The sequence below is a fragment of the Rhinolophus sinicus genome, chromosome 4 (genome assembly GCF_057876585.1).
Source record: "Rhinolophus sinicus isolate RSI-liver-muscle chromosome 4, RSI-T2T, whole genome shotgun sequence".
Classification (NCBI taxonomy): domain Eukaryota; kingdom Metazoa; phylum Chordata; class Mammalia; order Chiroptera; family Rhinolophidae; genus Rhinolophus; species Rhinolophus sinicus.
Window position 1 is genome coordinate 29,186,080 of NC_142504.1, and position 18,799 is coordinate 29,204,878.

At 34.6% G+C, this 18,799-nt stretch overlaps 1 protein-coding gene across 3 annotated transcripts in view; it reads right to left on the bottom strand.

The window, feature by feature from the left end:
* Positions 1-18,384, bottom strand: part of MIOS (meiosis regulator for oocyte development) — a 29,517-nt gene extending 11,133 nt beyond the window's left edge. Inside the window, exons 1-7 of one of the 3 annotated variants that reach the window (XM_019729775.3) lie at positions 18,189-18,384; positions 13,397-14,735; positions 12,972-13,070; positions 5,859-6,113; positions 3,660-3,829; positions 1,215-1,280; positions 205-363 (exon numbers count right to left, since the gene is read on the bottom strand). In XM_019729775.3, coding sequence (XP_019585334.1) covers positions 205-363; positions 1,215-1,280; positions 3,660-3,829; positions 5,859-6,113; positions 12,972-13,070; positions 13,397-14,687 — 2,040 coding nt within the window. In that variant the 5' untranslated portion in view covers positions 14,688-14,735; positions 18,189-18,384. Of the gene's footprint in view, positions 1-204; positions 364-1,214; positions 1,281-3,659; positions 3,830-5,858; positions 6,114-12,971; positions 13,071-13,396; positions 14,736-15,829; positions 16,242-18,184 lie in introns of those variants that run through there. The other 2 variants (XM_074340765.2, XM_019729777.3) reach the window with 2 other exon arrangements.
* Positions 18,385-18,799: the final 415 nt, after the last annotated feature.

An 18,799-nucleotide genomic window follows, 5' to 3' on the forward strand; every position in this document is an offset into this window, starting at 1 on the left:
AAGGAAAAACTGGATAACCCAATCTAGGAGGCTAAGGAACACTAAAATAAGGCAGAAGTCCTCTGGAAGTCAAATGATTAGGTTAAAGCTAAATACCTTCTAAAGGCCCTAAGCAACCAAAACGGCATACCCACTCAATGAGGGAAGAAAATACAGGTGGTTAGACATTTCTTTTTCATTACCCTGCCGCCACACTGCACTCACCTGTAACATGCAGTAACTTGCTGTTTGGACATCTCCAGTCCTATCGACATAACTCTCCATTAAGTCCACTCCATCTTTAGTAAGGCCTGTAAGTAATATCCCTTCCAAATTTCCAGCCTCTTTCATTTCATTGGTCAATTTTTCGATGTATCTATTTAACTGGAAAATTCAAAGTGATTTTTCTGAAGCAATCCATTTCCTATATCTTTAAAACTTCTACATTTGGAACAATGTTATTCTTAATAGATAACATTTTAAAACAAAGGCCCTTGCAAAAATCTAGATATGTGAACTCTAGAAATCTGCATCTATTATAAATTATAATGTAGCATCCATGATCATTTAAAATATATATTTTTTAAAAGACAAGACATGTACTATGTTTTCATAATTATTCTATAAAAGAACCATAGAGGTTTTACTATTTTAAATGTAAAGAAAATTGTTCTCTTATTTTGCAAAGTTCTTGCTACTATAGTAGGATACAATACAATCAAAGAATTGAAAGGAATTCAAGATTATCAAAAATAACCATCTCTTGTAAGGTCTTCCCTGACTTCATTCCACCCCAAACTCTAGGCAAGATTTTTCTGTATTCCCCTAGCACTTTCTCATTACTATAGTACTTAGCACATTTTATCACTATATATAATGATATATATATATATATAATATATATAAAATCACATGTATTCAGTACCTGTATATTGTATTAGAAAACAAAGGAATCCTTTTATAGCATCCCTAAGAGGTGAGTTTAACATCTTTATCTATTGACCAATCTCACTGCCAAAAGCAGAAATAAACTAAAACATTAAGTCATCATTCTTAAAAAAGTAAATTTAATTATGATACACATTTACAATATCTTGACCTAACAGAGATTATTTACTTTTTAGAAGAATTTTATATACATCTCACATATACATATTTATATGTAAGGATAAGTTTCTTAATTCAGTAACAGCAAATATGAATCACTTCAAATATGAAATTAAATCAGTTCTTACCTGACTGTCACTAAGGAATTTACAAGCAAATGCCACTCTGTCACGTACAGCAACTTTGCTTTCATACTGAAGAGAAGAGAAAAAGCAAGGAGTTACTTGTAGGTGCTATGAGTTTTAAATTTCTGAAGACTAAATATTTTATATATACAGTATGTAATTTTATTTTCAAAGGCATTAATAAGTTATTGTGTATAATACTGGCAGAACCATTAATCCCCTAAGATGCCTTCTTAATGTAACTCTCAGGAAACTCACTGCTAAGGTTATTCTTCTTACAAAGTAAAAATTTACCTCTTATATACTGACCAAATCAGTTATGAAAAATTCCAGTTCCATCTTATATATAACTCCAAAAGAAAATATATGCAATGAATGTACAGTTTATCAAATTTAAGATGCCATGTAACCCTCCCATTATAGAAACTAATTTTGGGGAAACAGAAAATCTTTCTTTTGCTAAGTTAACAAGTCAGGAAATCGGTGAATTACTACTTGAATATACCAGTTTTAATATACCAGCACTGAATTTAGAAAGAAATTCAATACATGTTGCTAAAACAAAGTGATAAATTTAAAAATACACCCTTATAAATGAATAAGCACAATTTTGTGGCTACAGTAAAATACTATTCAATAGGTGGTTTGTGGCAAAATTTTCAGAGACATTAAGATAAATACTTAAATTTCTGTATACTTGTCAACGTTATAAAACACTATTTTGAAAAATGTTTATGAATGTACAAAGGTACAATTAATTTTGTGATAAGTGAAACATAGTTTAAAGGTGGAAAAAATTCTATTTCTATGGAAGTCATTCTATAAAATATAGTTTTCCTCTTTTAAACATACGACTACTTCAGCTGATACCTATCCTAGTGTGTTTTCACAAATATAAAATATGGTTCTGCCATAAAGAAGGAACATGTTTGATACAAACTGTACTTAACTTTTAGATTCAGTTGCAGGTGTTAAAATTTTTGATCTGGGAAGAGTTATAAATAATTATCTGTCCTATTTTATAGCTGAGAAAACTAAAATCCCCAAAAGTTAACTGACTAGCTAAGGTAACTGTGACAGAGAAAAAACTCAGGCCTTTATGTTCTGATTTTCACTAGATTATTGCAACTCAACAATTTTTTAAAAGAACAATATTAATAATTATTTACACATAAAGTGTAATTAAGTACACTCTTAAAATAGTTTGGAAATATGAACTTCATACTCAAGATTAGCTACCCCTTACCTAGTAACCAAAATTTAGGTATAGGAAGAGGATTTATAATAGATCATCTAATTTAAAATACAGAATTTAATAGAGAATGTACTTCTCTACCAATTTAAAATGTGAACAATCCACGTCTTTTTCTAGTCTTCTTTCTCTAGCATATCCTGAAAATATCGATTTCTTCAAGATGCAACATTTAAGGTCTTCTATTTAACAAAAAGTACTAATAGTAAAAACAAAAATAACCCCAACATACTCTTGGATGTTAATTTGAAGTTGTTAGAAAAGTTCAATAGTAATTTATTAATATTAATGGACAAAATATATAAACTAAGAAATTTCCAAATAAACACTAACATTTATTAAAATTTTCACTAAAATACCTCAACAAAATACATGTTTTAAAAAAATTCTTAGGGACTGACATTTAAATTAATTATTAGATTATTAAAACAATTATAAAAAATGCTATAATGACAAACATAAAAATAACTTTCATGTTAGAAAGCTCTTCTCAGTGCTAGAAAGAAGCTCAACAGTGCAAAGAAAGTTGCGGTACTAAAATGAAGCTTAAAACAGTAACAAAAACTGATAAGCAAATCTCACTTTATTCTTTCTTTCCCAACTCTGTGATAAGGAACTTATTTAGTAATTGTGGTCATAGGTGATTAAAGCACACAAGGAAAAAGTAGCAATAAAAAGACTAAATAATGACAAAAATGAAATAGTCCACCATAAGTAGTGTGATCATACAATTTATCTTCCAAACTAGAGCATGTCTGAGACTGACAAATACTCAGACAAGATATATATGGTCATCCTGACCATAACTGATCATGTGTTGGTTTACTTAACAAAAACAAGAAACATATTTTTAAAATTTTATTTCAATATAAAATTTATATTTATATAGCTATTAAATTCTAGAGCTCAGTTTTTAAGTGAACAGGTAAAATCATATTCCTTCTGTGTCTGTAAATTACACTACTAAAACTATTTTAAAAATCAAGTTCAGTTTGCTGTCAACTAACTAGTTGTAGTTTGAGAATCACATTCAAGAAGAGTTGGTCAAAAAATGTTTTGGATACTTTATTTTAAATAACAGAAAATGCATCCAAACTAACAATATTTTATGCAAAGAGACATTTGAAAATTTTAACAAAGTTAAATAAAGACACCTATCTTAAAAGGAGAGCCTTACAAAACAGAAATTAGCTTACCAATACTCCATCATAAGACCCTGTTTCACTTGTCAGAAATGCAAACATGACACAGAGATACGGGTTGTTTAACTGTAATCGTAGAGTGCTGCACATTTCTCTCCAAAGGGAGTTCTTCTCGTCTGTATAACCTGATAAAGCCATTGCTACCACATTGAGATTCAGATCACCTGCATATTAAAAACAGCCAGCTAATCAAAGTGATCAAAAGCTTAGTATCTCTTTCAGTTCTTAAACTATAAACAAATAAAGATCAGAGAGGGTGGCTTTTACCCAGAGAAAAATTAAGACCTCCAGAATAAGTTTCAATTCAGACTGGAATTTTGGAAAGGACCATAAGCAAAAATTTCCATTCTTACAAAACTTTTGCCCATATTACAAACCCTGTGCAGGACAAGCACATCTTTAATTTTCAAGTCCTCATTCCAGGCAGGTTCTTACATAGCATGCTATTGCTCAGGGCCTAAATGAAGCAAAGCCATCCTACCAGAATCATTGCCAACTTTATCAATAAGATAATTTATGTTAGTTGAGGTATTTCAAAGTGTTGACAACAAATATAAATGTATCTCAGAACTGCAATTTTCAAAATCATTTTGTCTTCTGATTCCTAAATATATAACGCACATATTTACGTATATGTTTCAACTAGAAGGTGCTGAAAGCCAGTATTTCAGCATTCTTATTATACTTTTAATTTCTAGGATAAAACTAACAGAATTACCACAGAATTGTATTTAGACACATTCGCAACAAAACATTTGTTACCAATAGTTTTTTAAACATTTGTTCTCAGAAGTTCATATTGCTGCTGCTAAGCTGTTAACCTGGTGTCAGCCCCATGGCTTTCTAGCCTTACAAGTTTAGCTTCAAAAGAAAACTAAATTCACCTTTAACTTTTACTCTTAAGTAGTTTCCGCATTTATTTAGCAGCTTTCTTATTGCTTCCTGATCCTAATCATTGTCTTTCTTTTCCAAATAAAACAGCATTTCCCACCTTATGTTTTAATAGCCTTGTTCTTCATTTATATAAACACTTTCCCCAATTTACTTTGTGCTTGCTCTCTCTGCCTACTCTGTTAAAGTCTTTAATGATTGAAACAAAAATAAAGGACTATCTTCTTTGAATCTGCTTAGAACAATTTATTTCCACATGGAAAGGAATATTCGACTCAGGGAAACCTTTTCTTCAGACCTTAACCAAATTATTAAAATCAGTGGAAAGATACTTTTCCCCTACTGTTAGTAGCGATGTTCAAATCTAACACAAATATTCCAGGTACACATGACAGGTTGTAGCAAAATTATAATTAAGAAATGGCTTCAAATAGCAATTCTTTTTTCCATCACCATATGTCTTCTATTGCAATCTCAAATGCAGAAGCCTTACTTACATTTAAATTATAGCAAAAGTGAAGGAAAAGAGGCCAATCTGGGCAAGACATATTTTTCTCTATAACAGAACTGTAAAGGTTTCAAAATGGACCAGCAAATAAGAATTAAGTATTTTGAATACTCAGAAATAATTTGCTAGGTGTATTAAAAATCGATAGCTATATACATCTTAAGTATTTCCAAGCGAAATATTCCAGGTAAGAAAAAAACTGAATTTCTGGAATAAGACTTATTCTGAGAGTATTCTGCAAAATGTTAAAGTAAAAACTTTATTACATCTGTTTCTTCCTTCTTAGAAAATATTAAATGGAAACTACGTTTAAATCACCAGACTCACATAGAAGCATTTTGCAGATCAAAATATCATTTTTATAAGAATCTCTATCAGTCTAACTAAAAGTTATACAGTTTCCTAAACGTCAATCAAAAATTAGCCAAAAGATAAAGTATAAAATGTGCTCAAATGTTCGCCATAAAAATGCTTGCAAACTAAAGTAGTTCTAATTTCCAAGACAATACATTTTTAAAATGTATGTGAGGTATCTTTAAAAGAAAAAACTTTGAAAATGGACACAAGTATTCCTCACATTATTAAAATGACAATTATAACATACTTTCATTTTTATAGACTTAAACCGAGGCATAAACTAAAGAGATGGGCTAAAATTTACTTTTATACAGTTCCATGTTAATTTTTTTCAAAAAATTTACATAAATATATTGAGTAGATTTTTGAAAATTATCAGTATCTTTTCTTTAAAGGATTCTATGAACTGCCAAGTATCTTAGAATATAACCTAATACCTTTTTCTGAAGATGCCCCTTCATTCAAGATTTGGATTGCTCGTCGAATATCCAAGTTGAACAATGCCACAGCAGCAGCTCTCTCCCATTCCCCTTCTTGAACAAGGGAGTTCAAAAATGGCCCAACATCTACATCTGTTCCTTTCTTTATCCACCCGCAAAGCTGTAAAGCTAAGATTCTCTCTTCATTTAAATTCTGCATATCAGTTTGCTTATCCAACCCACTCCAATTATGTCTGGTGCTTTCCACCATTCCTAAAACGAGAAACATTTTTATGTTAATTGCTTTATTATTTATTATTTTTGAAATATATTTAGAAAATTTCAGTTTTACAGAGAAATATTTCAACAGATTTTGAATATTCGACTTCTCAGTTATAACGTTATGACAGCATAAATATAAAATACACTACAAGCAAAACATATTTTACACGTTGCTAAATATGACAGTGTCTTGAACTATCAGAAAGAGCTACTGGAATAAGTCAAAGCTCAATGGGCTAAGCTGAGTCACTGCATCAGAGATGCCTCCCTGACCAACTAATCTAAAATAGGGTGCCACCTGCTATTATCTAACTTACCATTGTTTCCTCTATTTCCTTTAGCACTAACATAAGCTCCCACATTTTATTAAACCATTTTTCAGTCTCATCTCTCCTAGTAGAACATGAGCTCCAAAGGGGCAGGCATCTTGTCTGTTTTATTTGAAAGGTATATCCACAGTGCTTGAGATCCATCCGGTAGATGCTCTCTTTCTCCCTCTCCTACTTTCTGTCTGATTTTCTTTCTATGTATATATATACATACCTACCTACCTACATACATATATATAAATTAGATCATAAACATCAAAGTACTTTGAAAGTTTAAGGTAAGTACTAAAACTAAAATACAACAGGAGTGATTTAAAGTCCCCCCCCTTTACTAAATCAGGAGACTTTATAGTCTCATTCACGTTTCATAAGAAATCTAAATAATTCTTGTAGGATTATTTAGATTGCAATCAAGGCAGCTGTTCTTAACAGCAGTATAATCTCACTTAGGATGACACTTGGGGACAAATAAAAGTGAAGCAAATAAAGATAAAACTTAAGGACTCTATTAAATTGCAACTCAAATTCTTAAATGTTCTAGAAAGTTTTATCATTGAAATGGTCATTAATGTAATTATCTGTTGTTATTTTAACAAAAAAGAGTTTTCAGAGTAAACTGAATTAGATAGTTGGCAGCAAGGATGTCCAACATTACAAATGTCTTTTATTAATTGACATTTGTAATTTACAGTAATTCTACATTTATATAATTACATATAATACAGTAATTTCATATTTGTAAATAACTAGATCAATAACAAAAAACAGGTTTTAAGAAATAACTCGACTTGTCTGTGGTAGAGAATTGTAAGACAGGCTCCAAGACTCCTGGCCCTGGTAACCATGCACTTGTATAAACCCCTTCCACTTGAGTACAAGTGGAATCTGTGACTTGCTTCTAAATAACAGAATATAGTACAAGTGAAAGCATTTTGCGGATGTACTTAAGGTTGTTACTCAGTTGTTTCTGAGTTAATAAGAGAGAGATTATCCTGGGTGGGCCTGACTTAACCAGATGAATCCTTTAAAAAAGAGAGACTAGAGATAACGAGAGAGATTCTCCTGCTGGACTGGAAGTAAAAACTGCCATGTTGCAAGAGGGTCTGTAAGAAGGCCATGTGGCAAGGAAGTGTGAGCAGCCTCTAGGAGCTGAGGGCAGGCCCTGGCCAACAGCCAGCAAGCCTCAGTTCTACAACCTTAAGGAACCAATTCTGCCAACCATATGAGCTTGGAAGAGTGCTCCAAACTCCAGGAAGGAACAAAGCCTGACCAACACCTTCATTTTAGCCTTGTGAGACCCTAAACAGAGGCCCCAATTAAGCTGGACCCATGGAAATAATGCAATAATATATGCAAATTGTAGAAAACAAATATACTGTCCAAAATTGACTTCCAGCTCATATACTCAGTCTGATCAAGGCATTAAAGAGATGAACACAATCAAAAATGAGAAAATGTTAAAAATTAAATCGTCTTTGCAAGTCAAATATATCTTTTATATATATATATATGTATGTGTGTATATATATATATATATATATATATATATATATATATATATAAATATAGAATGCAAAGCATTATTTATAGAAATTCGTTTAATCTAAATACTTGGAAAAAGTAAAATTAGTACACAGCAAAAGCCCCAATTCTCCATCATATCTAATTCAACTTTTAAAATAACTTGTTTCATTACATGATATTTGATTGTGGTAAAAGTCTACATTATTCATGTTAGGACATATTTTAAACTATATACCATTGCTTTATGAAAACGTTTCAAGGTGAGTTATTTGTAAAATTTTGGAAATTAAAAATAAATAATTACACTTAAAATTATTTATTTTTAACCTTACTATTGGAAACTGTTGCCAATGCAGGTTAAGGACTTAGGTGGAGACTTCTGAAAAGAAGTTTTCTTTAAAAGAACCCCCCAGCTGAGCAAAACAAAGACAAATGCTGCTCTATTTGCAACCATGAGGAAAGTCAGTGGAGACAAAAATCACTTTTAGCTTCTGAAGGTGAAATTTTAAGAACTATGAGAAAACTTTGAATAATTAAATGACAAAGTTAATGAAACACATTAAAAATTAAACAAAACATTACTTTTCTGAATAATGAATTTAATTTGTTTAGATAGAATGCAGTCATTAAATTTCAGGCAGAACAAGCTGCAGATGTACTGTAAGGTATTTATTTTCGTATCTCCTCTATAAATTTTGGATTCAATGCTGACATTTAATTAATGGTAATAATAAAAACTTTAAACAGGTGGACAAAAAGCAGCAATTTATTTTTCACATAATTCCTCACAGTTTAATAATATTTCAGCTTAAGAGTTTTTACTTTATAGAAATTGTATCATGAAATACAACAGAGATCAATATATATAAATCCAAAGAGTTCATTGCTATGAGGTGGAAAATTTGAGCTGCTCAGAGACCTTCTTCCTGCTTTATAACTAGGCAGGTAATCAGGGTTATCAAATAAGCAATGCGATATTATTGTGGGTCTTTAAGTGTATAGTCATATTATGATTTTTAACATGTATGAATTTTTTTAATATTCAGTAATCAAATATGAACCCTATTTTATTACTGAAGGAAATAAACCTGTATTTGAACTTTTAAAAATAAATTATTAAATATGATTTTAATAAATCTCTGAAAAAATTTAAAATCCACTTACGCATGTGATGCAATAAATACTAAAATGACAAAACTGTATCCCCTACATTTGACACTGCCCTATAAATAAATAATGGGATCAACATCTTACTGATGGTTGCAAGAGAAACAAGTTCACTTAAACATTTAAAAATTTTTTAAATTTTGTTTTATACTATACCAAGCAATAAGACACTATGCTATTTGTAGATATTAATTTTTTGCATTTTTACATCTATGTAATAACAAAGCAGTAAAATTATCCAGTGTTTATAAGAACATTTTGTTAAAAACACTAAATCCTAACTATTTTGCTCCTTAAAGTAATTATGAACAGCCAAGTTCTCTAGATCAAAGTTTACCATTTAAGTATGAAAAATATTTTCCTCATGTTGGATAGAAATCTGACCAAAATCTATTATACAAATTTCTGCCATTTTAAAGGAAGAGATAATACCTATTGACAGCTGTGTGAAAACTACTCTACAAGACGGTACAAGACATACCCTAAGAGTGTGCATTCTCCTTATCCTGGTGATTTCAACACTTAGTCCCCTCAATAAACTAGCCTCCTCACGAACAGGATAAATGAACAAACAAAACAGAAATAAGCTCATAGATACAGAGAGCATTTAGATGGTTGCCGGACTGGGGAGTGGACTCGGGGGAGGGGATTAAAAGGTACAAATTTGTAGTTAAAAATAATCATGGGAATGTAGAGTTTAGCATGGGGAATATAGTCAGGAGCATTGTAATAACTATGTACGACGTCAGATGGGTACTGCATTTACCGGGATGATCACTTCATAAGTTACATAAATTTCTAATATAAATGTCTTATATAAATCACTGTGTTGTACACCTGAAATTAATATATTAGTTTGCCAACTGTAATTGAAAAATAAAAAAATATTTAAAAACAAAATAAAATAAACTAGCCTCTTCATTCTTTTGCTTCTTTATCTCCAGTGGTCAACACCTCCAAGACTTTACCCACTCAGCTTTCATAAACACATGCAAAATTGTTCCTCCTCCAAAAAAGCCACTTTCTAACATGACCTCTAAAGCCTTCCAGAAATCTCACTTCTATATTCTTCAACCTCACAATCTCTTGCCCACTAATATTTTTACTTACCAGTCTTCTCCTGTCATTTTCCTCCTTATCCAAGTTAGATCCCAAGGACCAACAAATGAATCATTCTCTTGCCCCATTGTCCTTTATTCTTTCGTCTGGTAAAACAACATTGCCCCACAATCTTCCCAAGTTTTTCAAGACAATTTTCTCTCTTCTTCTCCGTATCTTCTCTCCACAACCTCCCTGCTCTTTCTCAACAAGCAAACCTACTACATTGAGAAAATAGAAGTCATCAGGTGGAAAACACCTCAGCCTCTGGTCATTAAACCATAAACAACCCCTCTGGCTAATAGAGAAGGTGTATTTCCTCCTATTTAAAGCTCTGGATCCCATTCCCCACCATTCTTAAGAATTTTGCTCTCCATTCCTTTTTCTCTGCATCTTCAACCTTTCTATGGGGTTCCTCATATCAGTATTTAAACATGCTTCAATCAATCCCATGCTAAAAACAAAACAAAGCAACACAAAAGCCCTCCCTTGATCCCAGATTCACCTGCTGCTATTACTAGTATCTTTTTATCCCCCTACATGTAGCCAAACTTCTTTGGAAGAATTATTTAAAATGGATGACTTCACTGCTTTAACCTACTCGAAATTTCTTTCCCACTAGACATCTCCATCTAGCTGTCTCAAATTCAACTTACTCCAAAATAAACTCTTTTTCTCTTCTCAAATGTACTCTTCCTACTTGTATGTTATTCCTATCTAATTAACTGATGCCAGTATTAATCCAGTTTCCTAGGCTAAATATATGTACACTTTCACTTTTCCTTCTCCTCAATCCCCCTTATCCGATTAATCATTAAATTTTGTCTCAATCTCTAATTTATCCACCTTTCTCTAGTTCCTCTGCCACTAAGTTTGGTAAGAACACTACCATATTTTGCCTGATTACTGTGGCTTCTATCTGACCTCCCTGCTATCAGTCTAGGTCTTTTTCAATTCATTCCTCACAGAGTGACAGTTCTAAAACACAAATCAAATTGTCACTATTCTTCAACATCTTTCCTTGGATTTCCCATGGTACAGGATAAAAGATTAAAACCTAGAAGTGTCATTTTGACAGTCTTTGTTCAACTTATTGCTTTCAGGTTGTAGAAACAAAAATACTGGGGTGCCAAAAACATGCATACGAGTGGACACTTTGGTCAATGGTGCTCAAGCAGTAGTTTGCCATAATCAGAACTGTCTGGACGCTGATGGTAACCACTTTGAGCACTGCTTGTAATTGCAGAAGTCAAACGTGACTTGTATTCATCTTTTGTTATTGGTATATATTATTAGAATTTTAAAAGTTTTCCTTTCTTAAAATGTGTATACATATTTTTGGCACCCTCTGTATATAAACCAAACCCAACAAAAGCTGAAAGTCTAGCAATGAGGAAATCTTTCCAACAGTAGTCTTTTTTAGTCTGGGTGAAGACTACTTTTGACTCAGTTTGTCTCTACTGCACCAGAAACACATAGATATTCCATTTTCCCCTTGCTCTTCCTCAAGGCAATTTGTTGGCTTTTCCTTAAAATACATCAAAATATAACAAAACAATAATTAACCTCAGAATAATAGAGAATGCAATGTGGCCTGACCTACTAGATAGCTAAAATACCAAAAATTCTATAAACTTGGTGTTTAATTCTTTTTCTTTGCAGCAGCAGCAGTGGTTCTAAAATCATGAACCATGGCATTCAGGTTTATTTACAAGAGTAATACAGTCTATCTGCCCTTTTACTTACATTAACAAAAAATTAGTTTCTAATTGAACGCATTCATTTTATTATTTATAATAAAAGTTACTTTTTTGGTGGAGAGCTAATGAGAGAACACCAAAATGAAATAGTCTACTGCATCTTCAGCCATGTGAACGAAAGTAATTTGAAAGTCCTTGGTATTATTTGTATAGTATTTATGAAAGTTGTATTAAAAACCAAGTTGAATTCACTACTTCTATCACCACTCTTTGACTAAGTAATGTGAACTACTTTTCCAGTAGCTTGATATAGGCCCAAATTTGATTGCTATCAAAAACTAGATACCAAATCCTAGGTTGGGAAGGTGATTATAACATAATCCACAATCTCATTCCAATAAGAATAACTGGTTTAAAAAGGAAGTGAAAAAAATAGTAAGTTTAGCTCTTTTGTCATCTTTATTTTATTCTTGAATAGTTTATCAATTTCAGTCCTACATTAATTCACACATTCATTCCACCATCAAGGACTATTCGGGTAATAAGGCTCCTTTAGGTAAGATCAAACTTCACATCATAGTTATGTAGACTTTGCCATTAGATAGCTGAGTGAAAGCAGGCAGCAAAATAAAAAGGGATCTCCTTCAATTAGAAATCTTTTTATTTAGTTTTTATAGACGCAAAATACTTTGATACAAACAACCAGGATCCTATAAATCATCTAATGTAATACCTCTCAAAGTACTCGTAGGTCTTTAAAAAAAATAACATTAAATAAATGAATGGATTTAGAAAGTTAGTATCACTTCAAAGGACTAAGATTCACTCCAAAAAGGATTTTGGATATAAAATCTAAAACAATTACGCATTTAACTCAATTTAACTCAATTCATTAAAATATCTAATCAGAAAGCAAAAAAAAAAAGAAAAAGAAAAAAGACTATGTACACTATCCTGAAATAACTAAATAATGGGGAAAAAATAAGAGTACAAAAATTATAAACATATTTCAGAAAATGAAATTTTCTTACCCAAAGATGATTTTACAATCGATTTAATTCCTGCATAAACCAATGATCCTTTGTTTCCTGGAGATTTCTGATCCATATCTTCTGTATACTGCTTCATAAGTATTTAAATGCATAGGAAATACTAGTGATGATGCATAATAAAATTATTTCAAAGCTAAACTTATTTTTTATTTGGAGCCAATTCATAATAGGCGTCAGTGCAAATAAGGTGGTTCTATTCTATAATATTGTAGAGATACTCTCTTCCTCCTACACAATCTGCAAAGCAGTATTTCAAGTTCAGCAGTTTTAAACAATTCTGTTTTATAATTTTAGTGTTATGTAACTTGTATTTGCATATAAAAAATACAGCATAAACTGACCTGTCAGCAAACATCAAGAACATTTCTACCCGATTCATCTCAAATTCACAACACAAAGGATATAGTGCAGAGTATACCAAAGTGACTTGAGCTGTGGATCTTCATTTCCAGCTAAAATATGGTTTCTCCACACCTGTTCTGTATCAAGTCCGTACCTTGATAAAGCCCGAAGGCGCATCTTGGTTGCTATATCTTTTTCTAAAGAATTATCATTTTCTTCTTCTGCGCATTCATACAAATGACGACCACAAGCCCACATTAAAGATGTAATTGGGCTCCAGGCAAGAGATATCCTTTCAAAAACAGTGAAGTCAGACATTGTCCGGTTGGGAGTTACAACTATCATTCGATTTTGACTTGTTGGATGCCAAGCAAAGGAAGCAATGTAATTGTCACAAGGTTGCACGCTTCTTTCAATTATTGTGGGTTCAGTTTCATCCCCAATGGGAGTTGGTGTGTGCTGCATATCATATAATCTAATAATATTACTATCTCTTGTTAAAGTGGCAAGTAGACCAGTCCTAGTTGGACACCACGCTACTTTTGTTAACGGCTTTGGTTGCTCAGTCAAAGTCAAAACCGGCTTCTCAAATTTCCTAAGATCCCAGATTGCCACCTGACCTTCATAGAAGGAAGCAACACGATCATGGAAGTATGGGTCTACTGTTACCCCCTGAACAGCTTTTGTATTTACAAACATCTTTTGGCTTGTATTCCGAAGATCAAATATGGCTAGGTTACGATGCATACCAGCAAGGAGAAGCTTCTGGTCCCGTGGAAGCCAACAAAGAGAGAGACAAGCATCATTCTGTCCTAATTCATAAAGTGGTTTTGTTACTAATGTTGTTTCAGTTTCACCGGCTGAAAGTCTCACTTTCTCCATGGGGACTATATCAGGAGTATATTTGCTGCAGATGTCCCAAATCAGCACTGAAAAATCAGCTCTATGTTTATCTAGACCAGCAGCAAGCCAGTTACTATCCAATGGATTCCATGCAAGAGTATTGCATTGCCGTGCATGTTTTGGAACAAATTCTTTTCCAATCAAATCTTTGAACTTTGAGTTATGATCTTGACCAAGACTGGTAAGTACAACTCGACCGTTTGCTTGTCCAACTGCTAGGAGACATTCAGGATCATAATTGAGATACCAGGCAACACATTTCATATAGGGTGTATCTGAATTTATTGATAGTAATGTAGCGGCAGAGTCTTCAGATAAACGTAAAGATCCAGCTTTGAGTTCTGAATTCACAGTAGATTCCACATGATAGAGGCTGAGTTCTGAGTCACATACAACAAATCTATCAACTTGGTGTGGTGCCCACAATATATCAGGTTTGGTACCACTCATGTTTATTGATGTGTTTAAAGTGTCCACGCAGGTCCATTCATTGAATATCTGTTTAAAAATAAAAAGTTTACAATGTTAACAAAATATAATTCTCGGTTGAATAAACTATTCAGAAAGTCAGGAAATTCTTTATACAGGTCCTGTTTTGCATTTTATCAATATACCAGCGGTACAATTTATACACATTTTAAGATAACACCTCTTAAAATGTGTATATACTCTGGATTTATATCGCTTCTCTTTCTACTGTGAATTCAATATAATATTTATTGATAAAAAGAGGAAAATAAGGACCTCCTCCAATAAGATAAGCTGGTAGGAATCTGAGAACTCCATTCTGGCTTTACTTCCCATGATCAATTATTTTCATTGCACTGTTACTAGTGCCTTCAATTTAACCTTAGGGTGAAAATAATTTCAGTATGGTGATCAAATTAACGCGTATCATCCCTTCAAAGAGGGTAAAATTTTAAAGACTTACGAATCATGTTCCTAAGCAATAGTTTAGATCAGTACTATCCACTAGAAATTTCTGCAATGACAGAAATGTTCTACATATGTACTGTCGAATATGGTAGCTACTAGTCACATGTGAGTCAGTGAGCAATGAAAATATGGCTAAGACAAATCTTAAATTTAATTTTAATATAAATAGCCACATATGGCCACCATAATGGACAATGAAGATTTAAAGTACAATGCCACTAGTAAGACAGAGGTCTCTTCCTCAACTTTCAACAATATGAAGCAGTCCTATGGTACAATATATTATACACTAAAATGTGTTGAGCTCTATTCTTAGCTCTGACATATATTAGCTACATGACTTGGAAAGGCATTTGTGTTTGGGATTCCTTTTGTTTTCTCACCTATACAACATAAGAGCTGGTTTAGATAGTGTTCTCAAGCTTCAGTCATTCATGTACCACCTGTGCGGTTATTTAATATTTTTCTTTAAATTGGCTCATTCTTAAAATCTGAAAATCACTTTTAACCTCCTCATAAAGTCCATGAATCATAGGTATGACATGCTAAGTACATATTTTTCTAATATACATTAAAATAAGTATATAACTATTAAAAACGCTTGATTGTTTTATCTAAAATCATCCTTTTTATGACCAGTGGAAGAGAACTCTTACCAGAACTGGACCATGCTGATACCCTGATTTCAGACTGCCAGCCTCCAGAACTGTGAGAAATTAACTTCTGTTGTTTAAGCCACTTGGTCTATGGTATTTTGTTATGGCAGCCTAAGCAGACCAATATACTGGTCTAACAAAGTCTGCATTCCACTGTTGAAGTTACATCCAATCTTAAAGAGAACTTAAAAATTTAAGAATGAGAAGGAAGAGAGGCATCTCATGTAATAGGAAGTAGCTAAGACAACAAAAAGATAAAATATACTGTCAAGGGTTCATACTCATGTCCTCATAGAGGAAACCTATAAATTGGAGGTATCCTGAGATCTGGCCCATCTTCCTATCTCACTGAAAGATAAATGCTTAAGTGAGCACACTTTTTATTGAAGTTTCCATCCCACAACCATATATTTCACATGAATGATATACGGTAAGAAAACTTAGTGCCACATAGAAAAATCCATCTTACACAACAGAAAGTGTTGCTGTGATTTTAAAAACTATTCTATATTCTATTTACATGACTCTCAATGGAGAATCATCAGCATTTCTTATAGTACGCACATAAAATACTGATATTACCATCAGCAAAATCTGGTTATAGTAACTCATACAGAATCACAGAACCTGAGTTAGAAAGTGACTAGCAAATCCTTCTCATTTCACACAGGAGTAAAGTGAAGACCAGATGTTTTGGTTCTTGTCCAACACTTTCCAACTCCTGTCCTAGATTAATACATAGAGAAAAGATCCGTTATATCATTTGCAAGGCCTGGCCAAAAATGAAAATACACGGCCCCCCTTTTTTAAAAAGTAAACCAGCAGAGCATTAAACCAAGTGCCAGTCCTTCTAAATGATGGGCCTTGTATGACTGCACAGGTTATAGACCATGAAGCTGGCCCTGAATAGAGAGGTACATCCATAAGCATCCTGTGAAGAAACGTATTTCTGTACAACACACAATATAGATGGATCCTGGCTCATGAACATCGATCACTAGGAATATAGTGGAGAGCAAAGAAAACTGAACTTGGAGTCAAAAGACTTCAAGCCACTCATTAGTTAGACCCTAATAAGTCCCTTAATACTCCAAAACTGTAATACAGAGATAGAAGCTGGCTATCTCCATCTCGCTAAGTCGTGACAATCAAATGAGTTCTTCATATCACACAGACATAACACTATGATTCCCTTAAACATACCTGAAATTTAATGTTTTAAAATGTTGGAGACATTGAAAAATTGGGGAAGGAGTAGGACCTGCAACAATTATAGCTTATATTGAGATCCTCACCTTCAGTTTAACAATTGCTCAATGGTTTCTGAGCAAAAAAAAAAAAAAGCCATGTTGACTGTGTTCCTCACCAGAGATCTATAATAGTATTGTCCAACTGATATACTGTACGTCAGTGAGTCACATGATGTAAAACTTTCTAGTAGCTACATTGAAAAATTAGAAATTGATGGAATTAAATTTAACAATGTTTTATTTCACCTGCCACATCAAAAAATGTTACCCTTTTCAACATTCAATCAATGTAAAAATTATTGAGTTTTACTTTTGACTTTGTTTTTGGTACCAGGTCTTGCAAATCAAATGTGTATTTTACACTTATAGCATGTGGACTGTGAAGGTCTCTAATGCTAAGTATACAAGGTCCAATGACTCTTTCACATCTTTTTTTTTTTTTTGTCGTTGTTTTCTACTTTTCTTATCATGACAAGTAACAGTAGGTTTCAATAAATTTCACCATCACCATCTTCAAGGAGATGCACTGATAATCCAAATTTCCCTTAAAGCTATACAGAAGACCTGCAAAGGCAACTTAGCAGTCAGTGCTCGTGGCACACGTGACAGGCTTTATTCATCCTCTTGTGGAATTTTCGTTACTCCTACATGCAGAGAACACAGCTAACCGGGTGACAGGCCCTTTAAGAAATATTCGATCGAGTACAACCAGAAGAGGGCATGTTGCTATTCCGGGTAAACTAGGAATCTGAGGACGACTCCCAAGCTCCAGACACCTGGCTGAGCCTCTAGTCCACGGCGAGGACGCAGTTCCGCACAAATCCGCCGCGAGAGGCCACAGCGCAGCCCCAGAGCCTCCGAGGAGGTCCCCGCGGGCCCTCCGGCCGCCCGCAGCTCCGAGGCTCCCTTCGAGGCCCGCCGCGGTTATCCCGCAGCGTGGGACGCGACTCCCCGCGCGTGCCTCCGACGAGGCCCCCGGGTCCGCCCCCGCCCGGGCCTTTCCACTGGGCTTTCCCGTGCCCCTCAAGGGGGCCTCAGCGCTCCTGAGCCCTCGACTCGGGCCTTCCTTTCGGGAGAGCGGAGACTCGGCCCGGGCCGCACTCACCGACCTGAGGAGGCAGCGTGGCCGCCGCACAGCCGCTTCCGGCCCGGTCGCCGCGGGAGTCCGGACGCAGGCAAGATGGCGGCCGCGGCGGCGCGGCCAGGAGCTTGGGCCCACCTTTTGGGGGTCCACGACCCCACCGCCGCGCCTCGGGGATGTGCGGCAGCGCCTCGGGCTCGAAAGGGGAAATTCCTCGCCCGCGAGCCCCGCCCCTTCGCGAGCCTGGGAGTCGCACCGCCCCGGGGCGGAGTCACTGCCCAGTAAGCCCCGCCTCCCGCCCGAACGCCCGGGTCTATTCCCGCAGGCCCCGCCCCGGGTCCCACGGACGGGATCCTGGGCACGCGGACCTGGGCGGTTTCTCGGAGCCGAGTTACCGTGTTCAAGCACGTCACACGCTTTAGCTCATTTGATCAGTTTAAATTTTCATTAAAAATTTATTGCGGGCCATCAGTGTAGTAGAAAGTCCAGGGTGTTTAGTGCACGATCTATTCGTTCACTCGTTCCACAAAGAAGTCTTAAGCGGCATGTTGTGTACTTGGCACCGTTCTGGAATGCTGGGGACACTGGAGTGAACAAAAAAGACGTGGTTCCGGCAGGAAGCAGGCAGTTAGAGGGATG